This window comes from Platalea leucorodia (genome assembly GCF_965183815.1).
Source record: "Platalea leucorodia genome assembly, chromosome: Z".
In the NCBI taxonomy this organism is placed as follows: Eukaryota; Metazoa; Chordata; class Aves; order Pelecaniformes; family Threskiornithidae; genus Platalea; species Platalea leucorodia.
In genome coordinates, this window is record NC_138858.1 from 32,218,669 (window position 1) to 32,232,538 (window position 13,870).

Below are 13,870 nucleotides of genomic sequence, written 5' to 3' on the forward strand. Positions count from 1 at the left end.
TGTTTGCTTGAAACATTATTCTATGCTGTATGCATTTTAATTGCTGTTACATTTAATTACAGTGCTTTGTAGGAGAATGACAATGTAGGTGACTCAAGAAAAAGCATTGCACTAAGGAACAGATTGTAAGGATCATTATTTATATTAAGATTGTAAACATTATTTGATACATGTTCAAGGTTCTGTCTTTTTGCTGCTATTAGGTCATCTGGACTTGAGTGAAAATTAATATTCCTGAAAGAGTTTATAATGTCAATAAGTAAAACACTAGTCTCGCTAGCTGCAGTTGTTAAACTGATTTCTGAATTGATTATGAACACCTAAGAGTTATGATTGTTTAGGAATTTTAATCGAGAAGTGATTATTTATTTTTTATTGTGTTATTTCAAGACAGCTGTCTTCCTTGTGAGTTAGCACGAATATAATGCCAACTTGAGCCAGCTTAGACAGTGAATGACTAGACTGTGAAACAGTTGCAAAAAGTTACTGTTCCTGTCAGGAACAGGAAGGAAGAGAGTTATTTTGTTTCTGATATCATAACTTTATTAACTTTTTATTAACTTTCCTGGCAATTGTACCTGTGAGTAAATTGAAGAGTGTGATTCACCTACTTTTCCTGTACAGTTTCTATTCTGGTGAACTACCATTAGGCCTTCCACTTCCATAACATTCCCAACTGTTGTTTAAATTAAACCACCAATCCCTGAGGCCACAAATTAAGTTGTTTCCTTGTTGGATGAGATACAAGGAGCTCAAATTAACTTTTTCTGTTTCCTGTTTTTTGTTGTTTGTTTTGTTTTGTTTTTTTTTTTAATTAATGTGAAATTATATTTGTATGGACAGATGGGGAAGATGTATGAAACCCCTACATGGACTGATCTAGAAACTAGGGGGGGAAAAAATCTTCCTGGTTGCAAAGGGAGTTCCAAAGAAACTTTGATTTGATGTTTATAATGGGTCATAAAACACATCTGACTTCAGTGCTGTCAATGGTATCTGCTATTTGGTAGAGAAAGGTTAGGGTTTGGAAGCAGCCCATATAAATGTCGTCTTGCCTCTCTCTCACCACTCTTCAGCTCCTGTCTTGAAGAGATCACTTTAGTTCTCCTTTCTTTCTCTTAGTTTTATTCCTCCTGATAAGACAATTTCTAATGCCTGCCTTCTCCCACGGCTAAGCTGTGGGGAGCGTATTTGATTAGTAATACACAAATGATTGAGTCAGTGGAGTTTGTAGGCTAACGGTTATTTGTGCTGAATTGTAGGTGCATCTCTAACGTAATATTAACTCTAGCAAGAGATGGACTCAAGTTTCCTGCCGTATCCCTTGACAGAGCAGCTAACTTGATTTTAAAGCAGCACCTTGACATTATATGTAGAGTTTGGATTTGACCATGAAATAAGTTAGGGATGGCATCTGAGTTGTAGCTTAACCTAAGGCTGCAGGAGAGCAGCAGGTGTAAGCAATGCAAGAGTCTCTGGAGGGCCTCAGTGACAGTTTCCTGACCAAAGCTGTCTGCTGGACCTTCTACTTATAAACAAGGAAGGACTTGCTGCTGATGTGAAGGTCGAAGACAGGCTTGGCTGTAGTGACCATGAGGTGAGGTTCAGGATCTTAAGAGGAGGTGTCAAGACAGAAAGCAGGACCACAACCTTGGCTTTCAGGAGAGCACATTTTGGCCTCTTCAGTGATCTGCTTCAAAGAGTCCTGTGGGATAAGGCCCTGGAGGGAAGAAGGGCCCAAGAAAGCTCGTTCGTATTCACCTCCTCTAAGCTCAAGAGTAGTCCATCCTAATGAGCAGGAAGTCAGGCAAAAATGTCAGGGGTCTGCATGGATGGGCAAGGAGCTTCTGACAAAACTCAAGCATAAACAGAAAATACACAGGAGGTAGAAGCAGGGACATGGAACCTGGGAGGAATACAGAGACACTGCCGAAGTATGCAGAAATGCAATTGGGGACATCAAAGACTACCTGGAATTGAATCTGAGAGATGTCGAAAGCAACAAGAAGGACTAATATAAGTGTACTGCAGGGATCAGTACAGGGTCCAGTCCTGTTTAACATCTTCATTAATGATTTGGATGATGGGGCAGAGTTTGCAGGCGATACAAAACTGGGAGTATCGGCTGATATGCTAGTGGGTCATGCTGCCATCCAGAGGGACCTTGTTAGGCTAGAGGAACGAACTGGCAGGAATTTCATGAAGCTCAACAAGGGGAAGTGCAAAGTGCTGCATCTCATGAGGCAAAAATCCCAGGTATATGGGGTACCTGCTGGGGGCTGAAGGCTGGAAAGCTGCTTTCCAGAAAAGTCCTTTGGGGGCCCTGGGGGACACTAAGTTGAACATGAGGCAGCAATGTGCCAGTGCTGCAAAGGTGGCTAACTGTCCTGGGCTGCATTAGGAGGAATGCTGCCAGCAGGCCAAAGGAGGTGATCCTTCACTTTTATTCAGCACTGCTGAGGCCACACCTGAAGCGCTGTGCCCAGTTCTGGGCTCCCCATCTCTCCCCAGAGATACAGAGCTACTGGAGAGAGTCCAGTGAAGGGCCTGTAAGATATTGAAGGGTCTGGAGCACCTCTCATATGAAGAAAGGCTGAGAGAGCTGGGATGGCTCAGCCTACAGAAGAGAAGGCTCGGGGGGACCTTATCAATGTATATAAATACTTGTAGGGAAGATGCAAAGAGGATGGAGCCAAGCTTTTATCAGCAGTGCCCGGTGACAAGACCAGAGGCAATGGGCATGAACTGAAACACAGGAGGTTGCTCCTGAATATCAGGAAACACTTTTTGACTGTGAGGGTGGCTGAGCCCTGGCACAGGTGGCCCAGGGAGTTCGTACATTTCTCCATCCTTGCTGAGATAGTCTTACAGGTTGTGTTTTGCAAACTACTATAAGCATATATCTTGTATGCCATCCTTTACAGTATTCTATTGAGTTTGCATGGCAAGGTTTTGTTAGCCAGGGGGCTACAGGGGTGGCTTCTGTGAGAAGCTGCTAGAAGTGTCCAATAGAGCCAGTGCCAGCTGGCTAGAGGACAGACCTGCCTCTGGCCAAAGCTGAGCCAATCAATGACGGTGGTAATGCCTCTGGGATAACATATTTAAGAAGGGGAAAAAAACTGCTGCACAACAGCAACTGGAGCTGGAGAGAGGAGGAGAATATGTGAGAGAAACAACACTGCAGACACCAAGGTCAGTGAAGAAGGAGAGGGAGGAGGCACTCCAGGCGCCAGAGCAGAGATTCCCCTGCAGCCTGTGGTGAGGCAGGCTGTCCCTCTGCAGCCCATGGAGGTCCACGCTGGAGCAGATATCCACCTGCAGCTTATGGAGGACCCCACACCGGATCAGGTGGATGCCCGAAGGAGGCTGTGACCCTGTGGGAAGCCCACGCTGGAGCAGGCTCCTGGCAGGACCTGTGACCCTGTGGAGAGAGGAGCCCGCACTGGAGCAGGTTTGCTGGCAGGACTTGTGACCCTGTGGGAGACCCACACTGGAGCAGTCTGTTCCTGAAGGACTGCACCCTGTGGAAAAGGCCCATGCTGGAGCAGTTCATGAAGACCTGCAGCCTGGGGGAAGGACTCATGTTGAAGAAGTTTGTGGAGGACTGTCTCCCATGGGAGGGACCCCATGCTGGAGCAGGGGAAGAGAGTGAGGAGTCTTCTCTCTGATGAGGAAGGAGTGGCAGAGACAACGTGTGATGAACTGACCACAACCCCTATTCCCTGTCCCCCTGTGCTGCTGTGGGCGAGGAGGTGGAGAATTTGGGGGTAATGTTAAGCCTGTGAAGACAGGACGGGTAGGTGGAAGGTGTTTTAAGATTTAGTTTTTATTTCTCATTATCCCACTCTGATTTGATTTGTAATAAATTAAGTTATTTTTTCCCCAAGTTGAGTCTGTTTTGTCCATGACAGTAATTGCTGAGTGATCTCCCTGTCCTTATCTTGACCCATGAGCCTTTCATTATATTTTCTCTCCCCTGTCCAGCTGAGGAGGGGAGTGGATAGAGCAGCTTTGGTGCTCACCTGGCATCCAGCTGGGATCAACCTACCACAAGTTTGTACAGGATGTTACTGGGTAGCTTAATGGGGGGACATGAACTCCTAATTTTTTTAACTGTGGAAAGTTCTGCATGTTTTAGCACATGATTATGTGACCCACTTAATGGATGAGGGGAAAGGCCATGGATGTTGTTTACCTGGACTTTAGTAAAGGCTTTGACATTGTTTACCACAGCATTCTCCTGGAGAAACCGGCTGCTCATGGCTTGGACGGGTGTACTCTTTGCTGGGTAAAAAACTGGCTGGATGGCCAGGCCCAGAGAGTGGTGGTGAATGGAGTAAATAGAGTTAACTCCAGTTGGTGGCCAGTCACAAGTGGTGCTCCCCAGGGCTCAGTATTGGGGCCAGTTCTGTTTAATATCTTTATCAATGATCTGGATGAGGGCATCGAGTGCACCCTCAGTAGGTTTGCAGACAACACCAAGTTGGGTGGGAGTGTTGATCTGCTGGAGGGTAGGAAGGCTCTAGAGAGGGATCCGGACAGGCTGGATTGATGGGCCAAGGCCAGCTGTATGAGGTTGAGCAAGGAGAAGTGCCAGGTCCTGCACTTGGGTACAACAACCCCATGCAACGCTACAGGCTTGGGGAAGAGTGGCTGGAGGACCTGGGGGTGTTGGTTGACAGCCGCCTGAACATGAGCCAGCAGTGTGCTCAGGTGGCCAAGAAAGCCAATAGAATCCTGGCTTACATCAAGATGAGTGTGGCCAGTAGGAGTAGGGAAGTGATCGTTCCCCTGTACTTGGCACTGGTGAGGCCGCACCTTGAACACTCGGTTCAGTTTTGAGCCCCTCACCTCACGAAGGACATTGAGATGGTGGAGTGTGTCCAAAGAAGGGCAACAAAGCTGGTGAAGGGTCTAGAGAAGAGATCATACGAGGAGCGGCTCAGGGAGCTGGGGTTGTTCAGCCTGGAGAAAAGGAGGCTGAGGGGAGATCTTATTGCTCTCTACAACTACCTGAAAGGAGGTTGTAGTGAGGTGGGTGTTGGTCTCTTCTCCCAAGTAACAAGCAATAGGATGAGAGAAAATGGCGTCAAGTTGTGCCAGGGCAGGTTTAGATATTTAGATGTTAGGAAAAACTTCACTGAAAGGGTAGTCAGGCACTGGAACAGGCTGCCCAGGGAAGTGGTTGAGTCCCCATGCCTGGAGGTATTTAAAAGACGGATAGACGTGGTGCTTGAGGACATGGTTTAGTGGTGGACTTGGCAGTGATAGGTTAACAGTTGGACGTCATGATCTTAAGGGTCTTTTCCAACCTAAACAATTCTATGATTCTATGTGATATGTGCTTTCTCTGTGATCTATGCATAGTTGAGATCGATGTGAGCATTCTTTCACTTACGTCATTGGTTCTGGTGTGCATTTCCAGAGAGAATCTACTTGCTTCTGTTTTTTTACCCACCCTTCAAAAGGGTGCTGCAAAGCAATGGTTATATCTGAAAAGATACTAAGAAGAAAAGAATAGATCAAATGAGGGAGATTGTATTTCCTAATCTGTGTATTTATGGTGCAGAGGTTCTGTTCATAGCATTTTTCTGTCTGTATTCTATGCACTTTGAGGAAGCAATAAAAATCTGGCAGGTTTTTTATTATATTCATTGGTGTGAGTGAATGGGTGTGTGAAGAGAGGAGTGGGTGACCAAGCACAAATTTTTCTGTATGTTTCTCCTGCTCCTTTTCACTCTGTCTCTTAATTAGGTTTTTTACTATTCTTTATTATTTGAGCTGTTGCAGTCAGTTATAGGGGCTTTTTAATCCTAGTTGTAGAACAGATGTCTTGTTTGCCAGGTTAGTATTGAAATGAATCCATGAGAGAATCACAGGAAACATTAAACTCTGAAAAAGATTTGTGTGTATTAATGTATACATACAGAAATCATGTTCATAAAAATAGAATACGTCATGCTGTTGGCTGATTTGTTTAAGTAAATTGCAAAGGATAGTGTCATCTCACTATTGTAAGTACTTTAAAAAAAAGGAAATGAATAAAAAATAATTTAATTTGGGGCCTATTTTATTCTTATCTGCAAAGAGGTCAGTGCTTACAACCTTGAGCTTCACTTACCAGTATTCTGAATGCTATATTTTTCTTCATGTCTTTGAGAAAAGAATGGGTCAGCTCCTTCTAAACTGTTCAAGTGTTCAGATAATTGAGAGCTGCTTGTGAAGGGTCCCATTTTGTTTCCACATTGCATTAAAAGCTGGTTCAAAGGCTGTTAAGAGAGTCATAAAAACTCTTGATAGTAGTTTACAGTAAGTTTGAATCATCTACAGAATTAGTGAAGATTGGAATAGTGGTCTTCTATATAAACTATTATGGACCATACAATATTTCTCTGAGGAAATACAAGGTAAGTCTAATGTATATAGCAATGACCATAGATGGTAAGGTGTTTCAAGCTTTTATTTTTTTGTTATAGTAAAGAAAGAAAAATGCTATTTTTCAGCTTTTTTTCCTGATGTTGGATTGTGTGGTACAGTTATCAAAGATGACAGGTATTCTTTAAAGATTTGCCATCAAAAATGTGAATAAATTAGAAATACTTTCTTTACACATTCCATTGAAATTATTATAATATTCTGGTGTTAGCATGATATTCTGAGCAGAATAAATATTTGATATTTTCCTAACATTGAATAGATTATAATGTCTAAATGGGTTTTTGTATTTGTAAGAAACTACCAGCTACACCTCATGGTCATGTAGTATGCATACTGGTGTTCTAATAATGGTTATTAAATATAGCATAACCTGCTAAAATATACGTTCATTTTGAGAAGTATTGTTATGTGTTGACCTGTGAAACTGCTCTTTTACAGCTTCTGTGATCTTTTTAGTGTGCATTGCAATTGTAAAGTTTAAAAACAGTTATATAACTATTGGAAAAGTTAGAATTGATATAAAAAATCATGTAAACATTTTAATTCATGTTTTGGAATATTAAAAAAATATATAAGGGAAAGTAACAGCTTTAATAATAATTTGCAATAATTTCTTGTAACAATCTAGGCATAAATATAACACTGATTTTTTTTTTTTTTTAAGTTCAAAGAATGTACGAAGAGTTAAAATAAATCGGTATGATTTTAGCCAGTGTCAGTGAACATTTCCTTTTGAGCTAAGACTACTTGTCAAAAATAGTCTTTAGGAAATGACATAGCTCATACATCTTGAGTGTAGAGGTTGTGGATTGTGTATTTGGTATATTTGGTGTTTTGAAACAAGCTTTTTCTCCTGGGATTGTTCTCCATGTGAGGATTTGCTTTTGTTTTAGGGACAGACCACTAGCAGTTTGCTTGGTGACTAGTTGTGACTTGACTTAACAGAGGGTGAAAAGATGAGATGTGGTGTTAAAAAAAAGGATAATTTATTCTTAACTATCACTTCATTGTTAATAAGAGAAGAGTTAAGATTTCAGGATGTTATGGTTGCTAAAAGCTTACATGGATTAAAGAAGGTGACTGGATGAATACATTGGTAAAAAGCCCACAGGGTACTAACAGTAGAAGGATAACACCTCTGTCTGGAAAAATCTTCCATCTGCAAATTGCTGCAGGCTGGAAGGGTAGTCTGGGGAAGTACTCCTTTGCATACACTGTTTCTTGTCTGCTTTTGGCCACTGTCAGAAAGAGTATACTACCTACATTAATGGTTGATTTTTATCTGGTGTATTTATTGTTGTCTTCTAACCTTGGATGTGTCTCTGTGCCTAAATGGTTCAGTCATTGCTCTTATTTTGCTGTATTAATTTGTTTCTGCAGATTGACTGCACAATTTGTGTACAGAGATAAATTTTATGTGATTTAAAAAAAATTAAATCTGTAAATTAATTAGAGGAATAATTAGTTAAAATTGTTTTTTGAAACAAATTTTGTATTTTACAGCTCTACTACCTTGCTGATGATTATGATTTTTAGATTTGAAAGGTGCAAATTTTACTGGCATCTACTATTTGAGTTCATATTGGTGTTTAGGTTTTTTTTCTTTTTTTTTTCTTTGATAGTGGTCCTCATGTTAATTTTTCTTTTTTTTTTTTTTTTAAATTTTTAAATTTTAAGTGTCTTTATGTCACACAAGTGCATCAAAGCCAAAGCCTCCATTTAAAAAAAACAAAAACAAAAACAAAAAACCCAAAAATTGCTGTCTGGAATGAACTCATTCTGTAAAAGTCAACTACTCCTTTGTAAAAGCCCCAGATAACTTGCAGATAGTTTTTCTTACTAAGTGAAATAGTCATAGCAGGCAGTCAGGAGTGCTTGTTCAATGAGAAGGTTGAACTTCATAGAACTTACCGTTTTGTATATCAATACTAGTTGACACAGAATCTCAAAAAAACAAGGAAATAAAAACTGAGAGTATTAAATTTTGGTTACTTCTTGCTTTAACCTGTATTCTTACTTCACCACCTGCCCAACTATTGAATGTCACCATGTGTCTTAGTCTTAATCAGCTTCATCAGGACTGCAACCTGCCATCAATTCATTCCCTAAATTTGAGTAAGATTACCAGAACTGTACAAAGTTCAGTGATGGGGGGTGTGGAGCGTTAAGGGTGTGTTTAGGGGCTGTCTTCCCAATAAAAAAACTTGCCTGAGTTGAGTTTGTAATAGTTTTGCTTATATTTCTTGTTTTTCTGACTGCTTGAGCACCAGCTAATGTCTTCCCTGAAGGTGCTAATAATTGGTATTATAATGAAGTCTAATCTCTTTCTCTTCAGTTTTGTAGCTTGATCATGGTGATAGTGACTCTTACATGCTGTATTACCTGAAATTAGAATTGCACTTTGTGGATGAATCTGAAATACAATAAAAACTACATGCATGGCTTTCTGAATGGCTTTTAATATGCAAATTTTATAGACAATAATGTAAGGACACAGCTGAAATCCCATGAAATCAATGGATTTCTTCTGTGGTATATTTCTTATGCAGTACATCATTATGGCTAGAAATACCTCTGAAGTGATGTAATAGTTTTGGTTTTTATACTTTTAGGAGAAATGGTAAATTTACGCATGTAAATTAAATTTTTAAATAATTTTTCATACTATTTAGTATGACTTTGTAAGTAATTAAAAAACATAGATAGGCCCAGTGAAACTTAGTGGCTTCCAGCTATCAACTCATGAAAGATTTTGTCTGCAGCTGTTATTTCTATTGTGTATGGTGTGTCAATCCATGTTAGATATGATGTATTAAGTGTTGAGCAGATATGAACTTACATTCTCTGCTCTGAATATCTCAGACTTGGAACCTGATCTAAACTTTACTAAGGTCAAGAGAATTTTTCTTTGGGTAACTTCAACTGTCTTCTAGAGTGCTTACAAATTTGTATTAATCTACAGTCTATTGAAGGGCTAGATCAGGTGTGTATCTTTTGACTGAAACTATTACATAAAATTGCATTACTTTATAAATTTATTAATACATTTATTATGTATCTTTTTCAGGGTATTGAGGAATGGAATATTGCCCATCTTAATACAATATTGGATGTTGTAGGAGAAGACTGTGGAATTTCTATTGAGGGTGTAAATACACCATATCTATATTTTGGCATGTGGAAAACAACATTTGCATGGCACACTGAAGACATGGATCTCTACAGTATTAATTATCTCCATTTTGGGGAGCCAAAGTCATGGCAAGTTTAAATTTTTATGAAAGATGGTTTCATTTATCTGTTTGTTTCAGCTGACTAAACCAAACAGATGGGGTACAATTGCATCACAGTGATAAGCTTTACTGAAAAGCTAAGATAGAAGGTTTTATGTGTTTGTTTTTTTTTTTTTTTTTAAGCTGATAATGCTATGAAATATGTGAGATTTGTGATGTAAAGAACATCACAGTAATGCATTCTTTTATTTTAAAGGAAAAGACTAATCAGTAGAAATAAGCCTTATGAGTTCAACAGAAAAAGATTGTAGTGATTCAATATAAGAAGTTTAATGAGTTGGGAACCCCAAGAGTATTTGAGGGAACTTCTGTAAGGCCTCTTTGAAATCAGTTTCTTTGGTTCAGTTGTCCTTTGGGACTGCCTAACATGTTTTGTATTAAACATGCGTTTAATTGCTTTTTTGAATCAGATTCTTAATCTCTACTGTTACCTCAGTAGTCCCAGTAGGAGATAAGATTCAGTGTTAAAGGTACTTCCTAAATAGGAAGCTTCTGCTATCCTTTCTCTGTAATCTTAGATTTTTGATTGAACAGCCTTAATAGAGAGACAGGTAGGTTTAATGTTATACATATACCACAATCTATATGTGTATCTTAAAGGATATGAGAAAAATGTTTTCCTTTCGATTATAAAATCTTATTTTTTTCAAAATACCTGTGAAGAGAACATAAAATCGTTAGAAAGATACATAAAAGATATGTTATGCTTAGTTTGGTTCTGGCAGTTTCTAGTCATCCAAACTTAGATGGAAAACTTTGTAGCTGGTAATTCCATAAAACATTATTGGTTATTTTTATACCCATACAAAAGACACAGACCTATGCAACACCATGTAGTTAAACTAAGAAGGTGGTAAATTGGTCAGCTGCTGGTTCTTAGGTCATTGCTTTAGGTTTACCTGCTTTTCTTGTATGGTGGATCTCTTGCATTTAGACAGAGAAGATAAACACCAGCTACTGTAGTAATGCAAATCTATGTTTTGAATTGATTAAATATTTTTTTTTTAATTGCTGCTTTAATAGAATTAGACATACTAAGAAACTCTTCTCAGCCATAAGAACTATATCTTTGTTAAAAATGGATGTAAAGATAGGTAATTCCAAAATGTTCTAAGATGATAAGACAAATTTAACTAAAAAAATTATTGCATAAAAATTATTTTGGATTCTTAGGGATTTTAAAAGTGCTATTTAAACAAAACCTAGCTGCATATTATAAAATTCAAAGTAGCAGAGACATTCAACACAGCAGAGAGGAAGCAGTCTCGGAGGTTCCTGGAGTGTGTGGGAGATAACTTCCTGACGCAGCTGGTAAGCGAGCCAACCAGGGAAGGTGCCCCGCTGGACCTGCTGTTCACGAACAGAGAGGGCCTGGTGGGTGATGTGGTGGTCAGAGGCTGTCTTGGGCTCAGCGACCATAAAATGATAAGAGTTTTCAATTCTAGGAGAGGTAAGGAAGGGGGTCAGCAAGACCACTACCCTGAACTTTAGAAGGGCGGACTTTGGGCTGTTCAGGAGTCTGGTTAACAGAGTCCCTTGGGAAGCAGTCCTGAAGGGCAAAGGAGTCCAGGAAGGCTGGACGTTATTCAAGGAGGAAATCTCAAAGGCGCAGGAGCAGGCCATCCCCATGTGCCGCAAGTCGAGCAGGCGGGGGAGAAGACTGGCCTGGCTGAACAGGGAGCTTTGGCTAGAACTCAGGAAAAAAGGAGAGCTTACTGCCTTTGGAAGAAGGGGCAGGTGACTCAGGGGGACTACAAGGATGTTGTGAGGATATGCAGGGAGAAGATCAGAAAGGCGAAGGCGCAGCTGGAACTTAAACTGGCCACCACCGTTAAAAGACAACAAAAGAAGTTTTTATAAATATGTTAGTGACAAAAGGAGGGCCAGGGAGAATCTCTCTCCTTTGTTGGATGCAGAAGGTAACCTTGCCACGAAGGATGAGGAGAAGGCTGAGGTACTTAATGCCTTCTTTGCCTCAGTCTTTAATAGTCAAGCTAGCCATCCTCGGGTTTTTCAGGCCCCTGAGCTGGGAGACGGAGATAGGACGCAGGGTGAAGTCCCAGCTGTTGAAAAGGTGGCAGTCACTGACCTGCTCCTCCACCTGGATGCGCACAAGTCCATGGGCCCAGATGGGATCCACCCGAGGATACTGAGGGAGCTGGCAGAGGAGCTTGCCAAGCCTCTCTCCATTATTTATCAGCAGTCCTGGTCAACCGGGGAGGTCCCAGATGACTGGAAACTAGCAAATGTGACGCCCCTCTACAAGAAGGGTCGGAAGGAGGATCCCGGGAACTGCAGGCCTGTCAGCCTGACCTCGGTGCCAGGGAAGGTCATGGAGCAGGTCATCTTGAGTGCCATTATGCAGCAAGTGCGGGACAACCGAGGGATCGGGCCCAGCCAGCATGTGTTTATGAAGGGGAGATCCTGTTTCACTACCCTGGTCTCCTTCTATGACAAGGTGACCCGCTTAGTGGATGAGGGGAAGGCTGTGGATGTTGTCTACTTGGACTTTAGTAAGGCCTTTGACACAGTCTCCCACAGCATTCTCCTGGAGAAGCTAGCTGCTCACGGCTTGGATGGGTGCACTCTGCGCTGGCTTAAAAACTGGCTGGACGGCCGAGCCCAGAGAGTGGGGGGTGAATGGAGTCAAATCCAGTTGGCGGCCGGTCACGAGTGGTGTTCCCCAGGGCTCAGTGTTGGGGCTGGTCCTGTTCAACATCTTCATTGATGATCTGGGTGAGGGGATTGAGTGTACCCTCAGTGAGTTTGCAGATGACACCAAGTTGGGTGGAAGTGTCGATCTGCTGGAGGGTAGGAAGGCCTTGCAGAGGGACCTGGACCGGCTGGATTGTTGGGCTGGGGCCAACTGCATGAGATTCAACAAGGCTCAGTGCCGGCTCCTGCACCTGGGTGACAACAACCCCATGCAACGCTACAGGCTTGGGGAGGAGTGGCTGGAGAGCTGCCTGGCAGAAAAGGACCTGGGGGTGTTGGTTGACAGCCGCCTGAACATGAGCCAGCAGTGTGCCCAGGTGGCCAAGAAGGCCAATGGCATCCTGGCCTGTATCAGAAATAGTGTGTCCAGAGGAGGGCAACGAAGTTGGTGAAGGGTCTAGAGCACATGTCTTATGAGGAGCGGCTGAGGGAACTGGGGTTGTTTAGCCTGGAGAAGAGGAGGCTGAGGGGAGACTTAATTGCTCTCTACAACTACCTGAAAGGAGGTTGTAGCAAGGTGGGGGTCAGTCTTTTCTCCCTAGTAACGAGTGATAGAATGAGAGGAAATGGCCTCAAGCTGCGCCAGGGGTGGTTTAGGTTAGATGTTAGGAAAAACTTCTTCACTGAGAGGGTGGTCAAGCATTGGAACAGGCTGCCCAGGGAAGTGGTTGAGTCTCCATCCCTGGAGGTATTTAAAGAACGGATAGATGCAGTGCTCGAGGACATGGTTTAGTGGTGGACTTGGCAGTGATAGGTTAATGGTTGGACTCGATGATCTTAAGGGTCTTTTCCAACCTTAACGATTCTATGATTCTATGATTCTATGATTTACTTAAACCCTGAAGTCCTTAGACACAAAGGGTAGAAGCTAAGAAAACTTTTTTCTTTTAAGTGTTTTGAAGGAGATATGAGTTCATAAGTGCTTTTCTAATTTACAGATACTTGTTTGCACTTCCAAATGAACAAAATCATTAAACATTGACCTCTTCATCTTTTGAAGAAATAGTGGTGGATACAACTTCATTTTCTGGACCACATTGGCCCATGTTGTTAAGCAATGCAACGCTAAAAAAAAGTTGAATGAAAGACAGTTAAAGATTTATTTGTTGTTATACATGTGCTTTTACTGGAGGAATGCTGCAGTAATTTATGCTAGTGCTGTTTCTTTATCAGTAGAATGTATCTTGTGTTAATGTGTTATTAATATATTTTCTTTAAAAAAGTGGAGGATGAGTTGAATCTTAGGATACAGATAGTAAAGATCTTGTCTGCTGTTAAAAAATTTAAACTGAGTTGACAAGTGCTTCCTTAGTGAAATCAAATACCCTGGCATGTACAATAGTAATACATGTTTATTAATTTTACTGGGTTTACATGTAGTTCTTCAAGACAGTGACATTGGTCTTATGGAGAACTGAAAAATA

General features: G+C 41.3%; 1 protein-coding gene across 3 annotated transcripts in view; it reads left to right on the top strand.

Annotated features, from left to right (window-relative positions):
* Positions 1-13,870, top strand: part of KDM4C (lysine demethylase 4C) — a gene marked incomplete at its 3' end in the record, with an annotated part of 291,227 nt that overhangs the window by 30,576 nt on the left and 246,781 nt on the right. For 2 of the 3 annotated variants that reach the window (XM_082335701.1, XM_082335702.1), the window contains one exon: positions 9,506-9,815. In XM_082335701.1, the coding sequence (XP_082191827.1) occupies positions 9,506-9,709 (204 nt within the window). Of the gene's footprint in view, positions 1-9,505; positions 9,816-13,870 lie in introns of those variants that run through there. The other variant, XM_082335703.1, reaches the window with a different exon arrangement.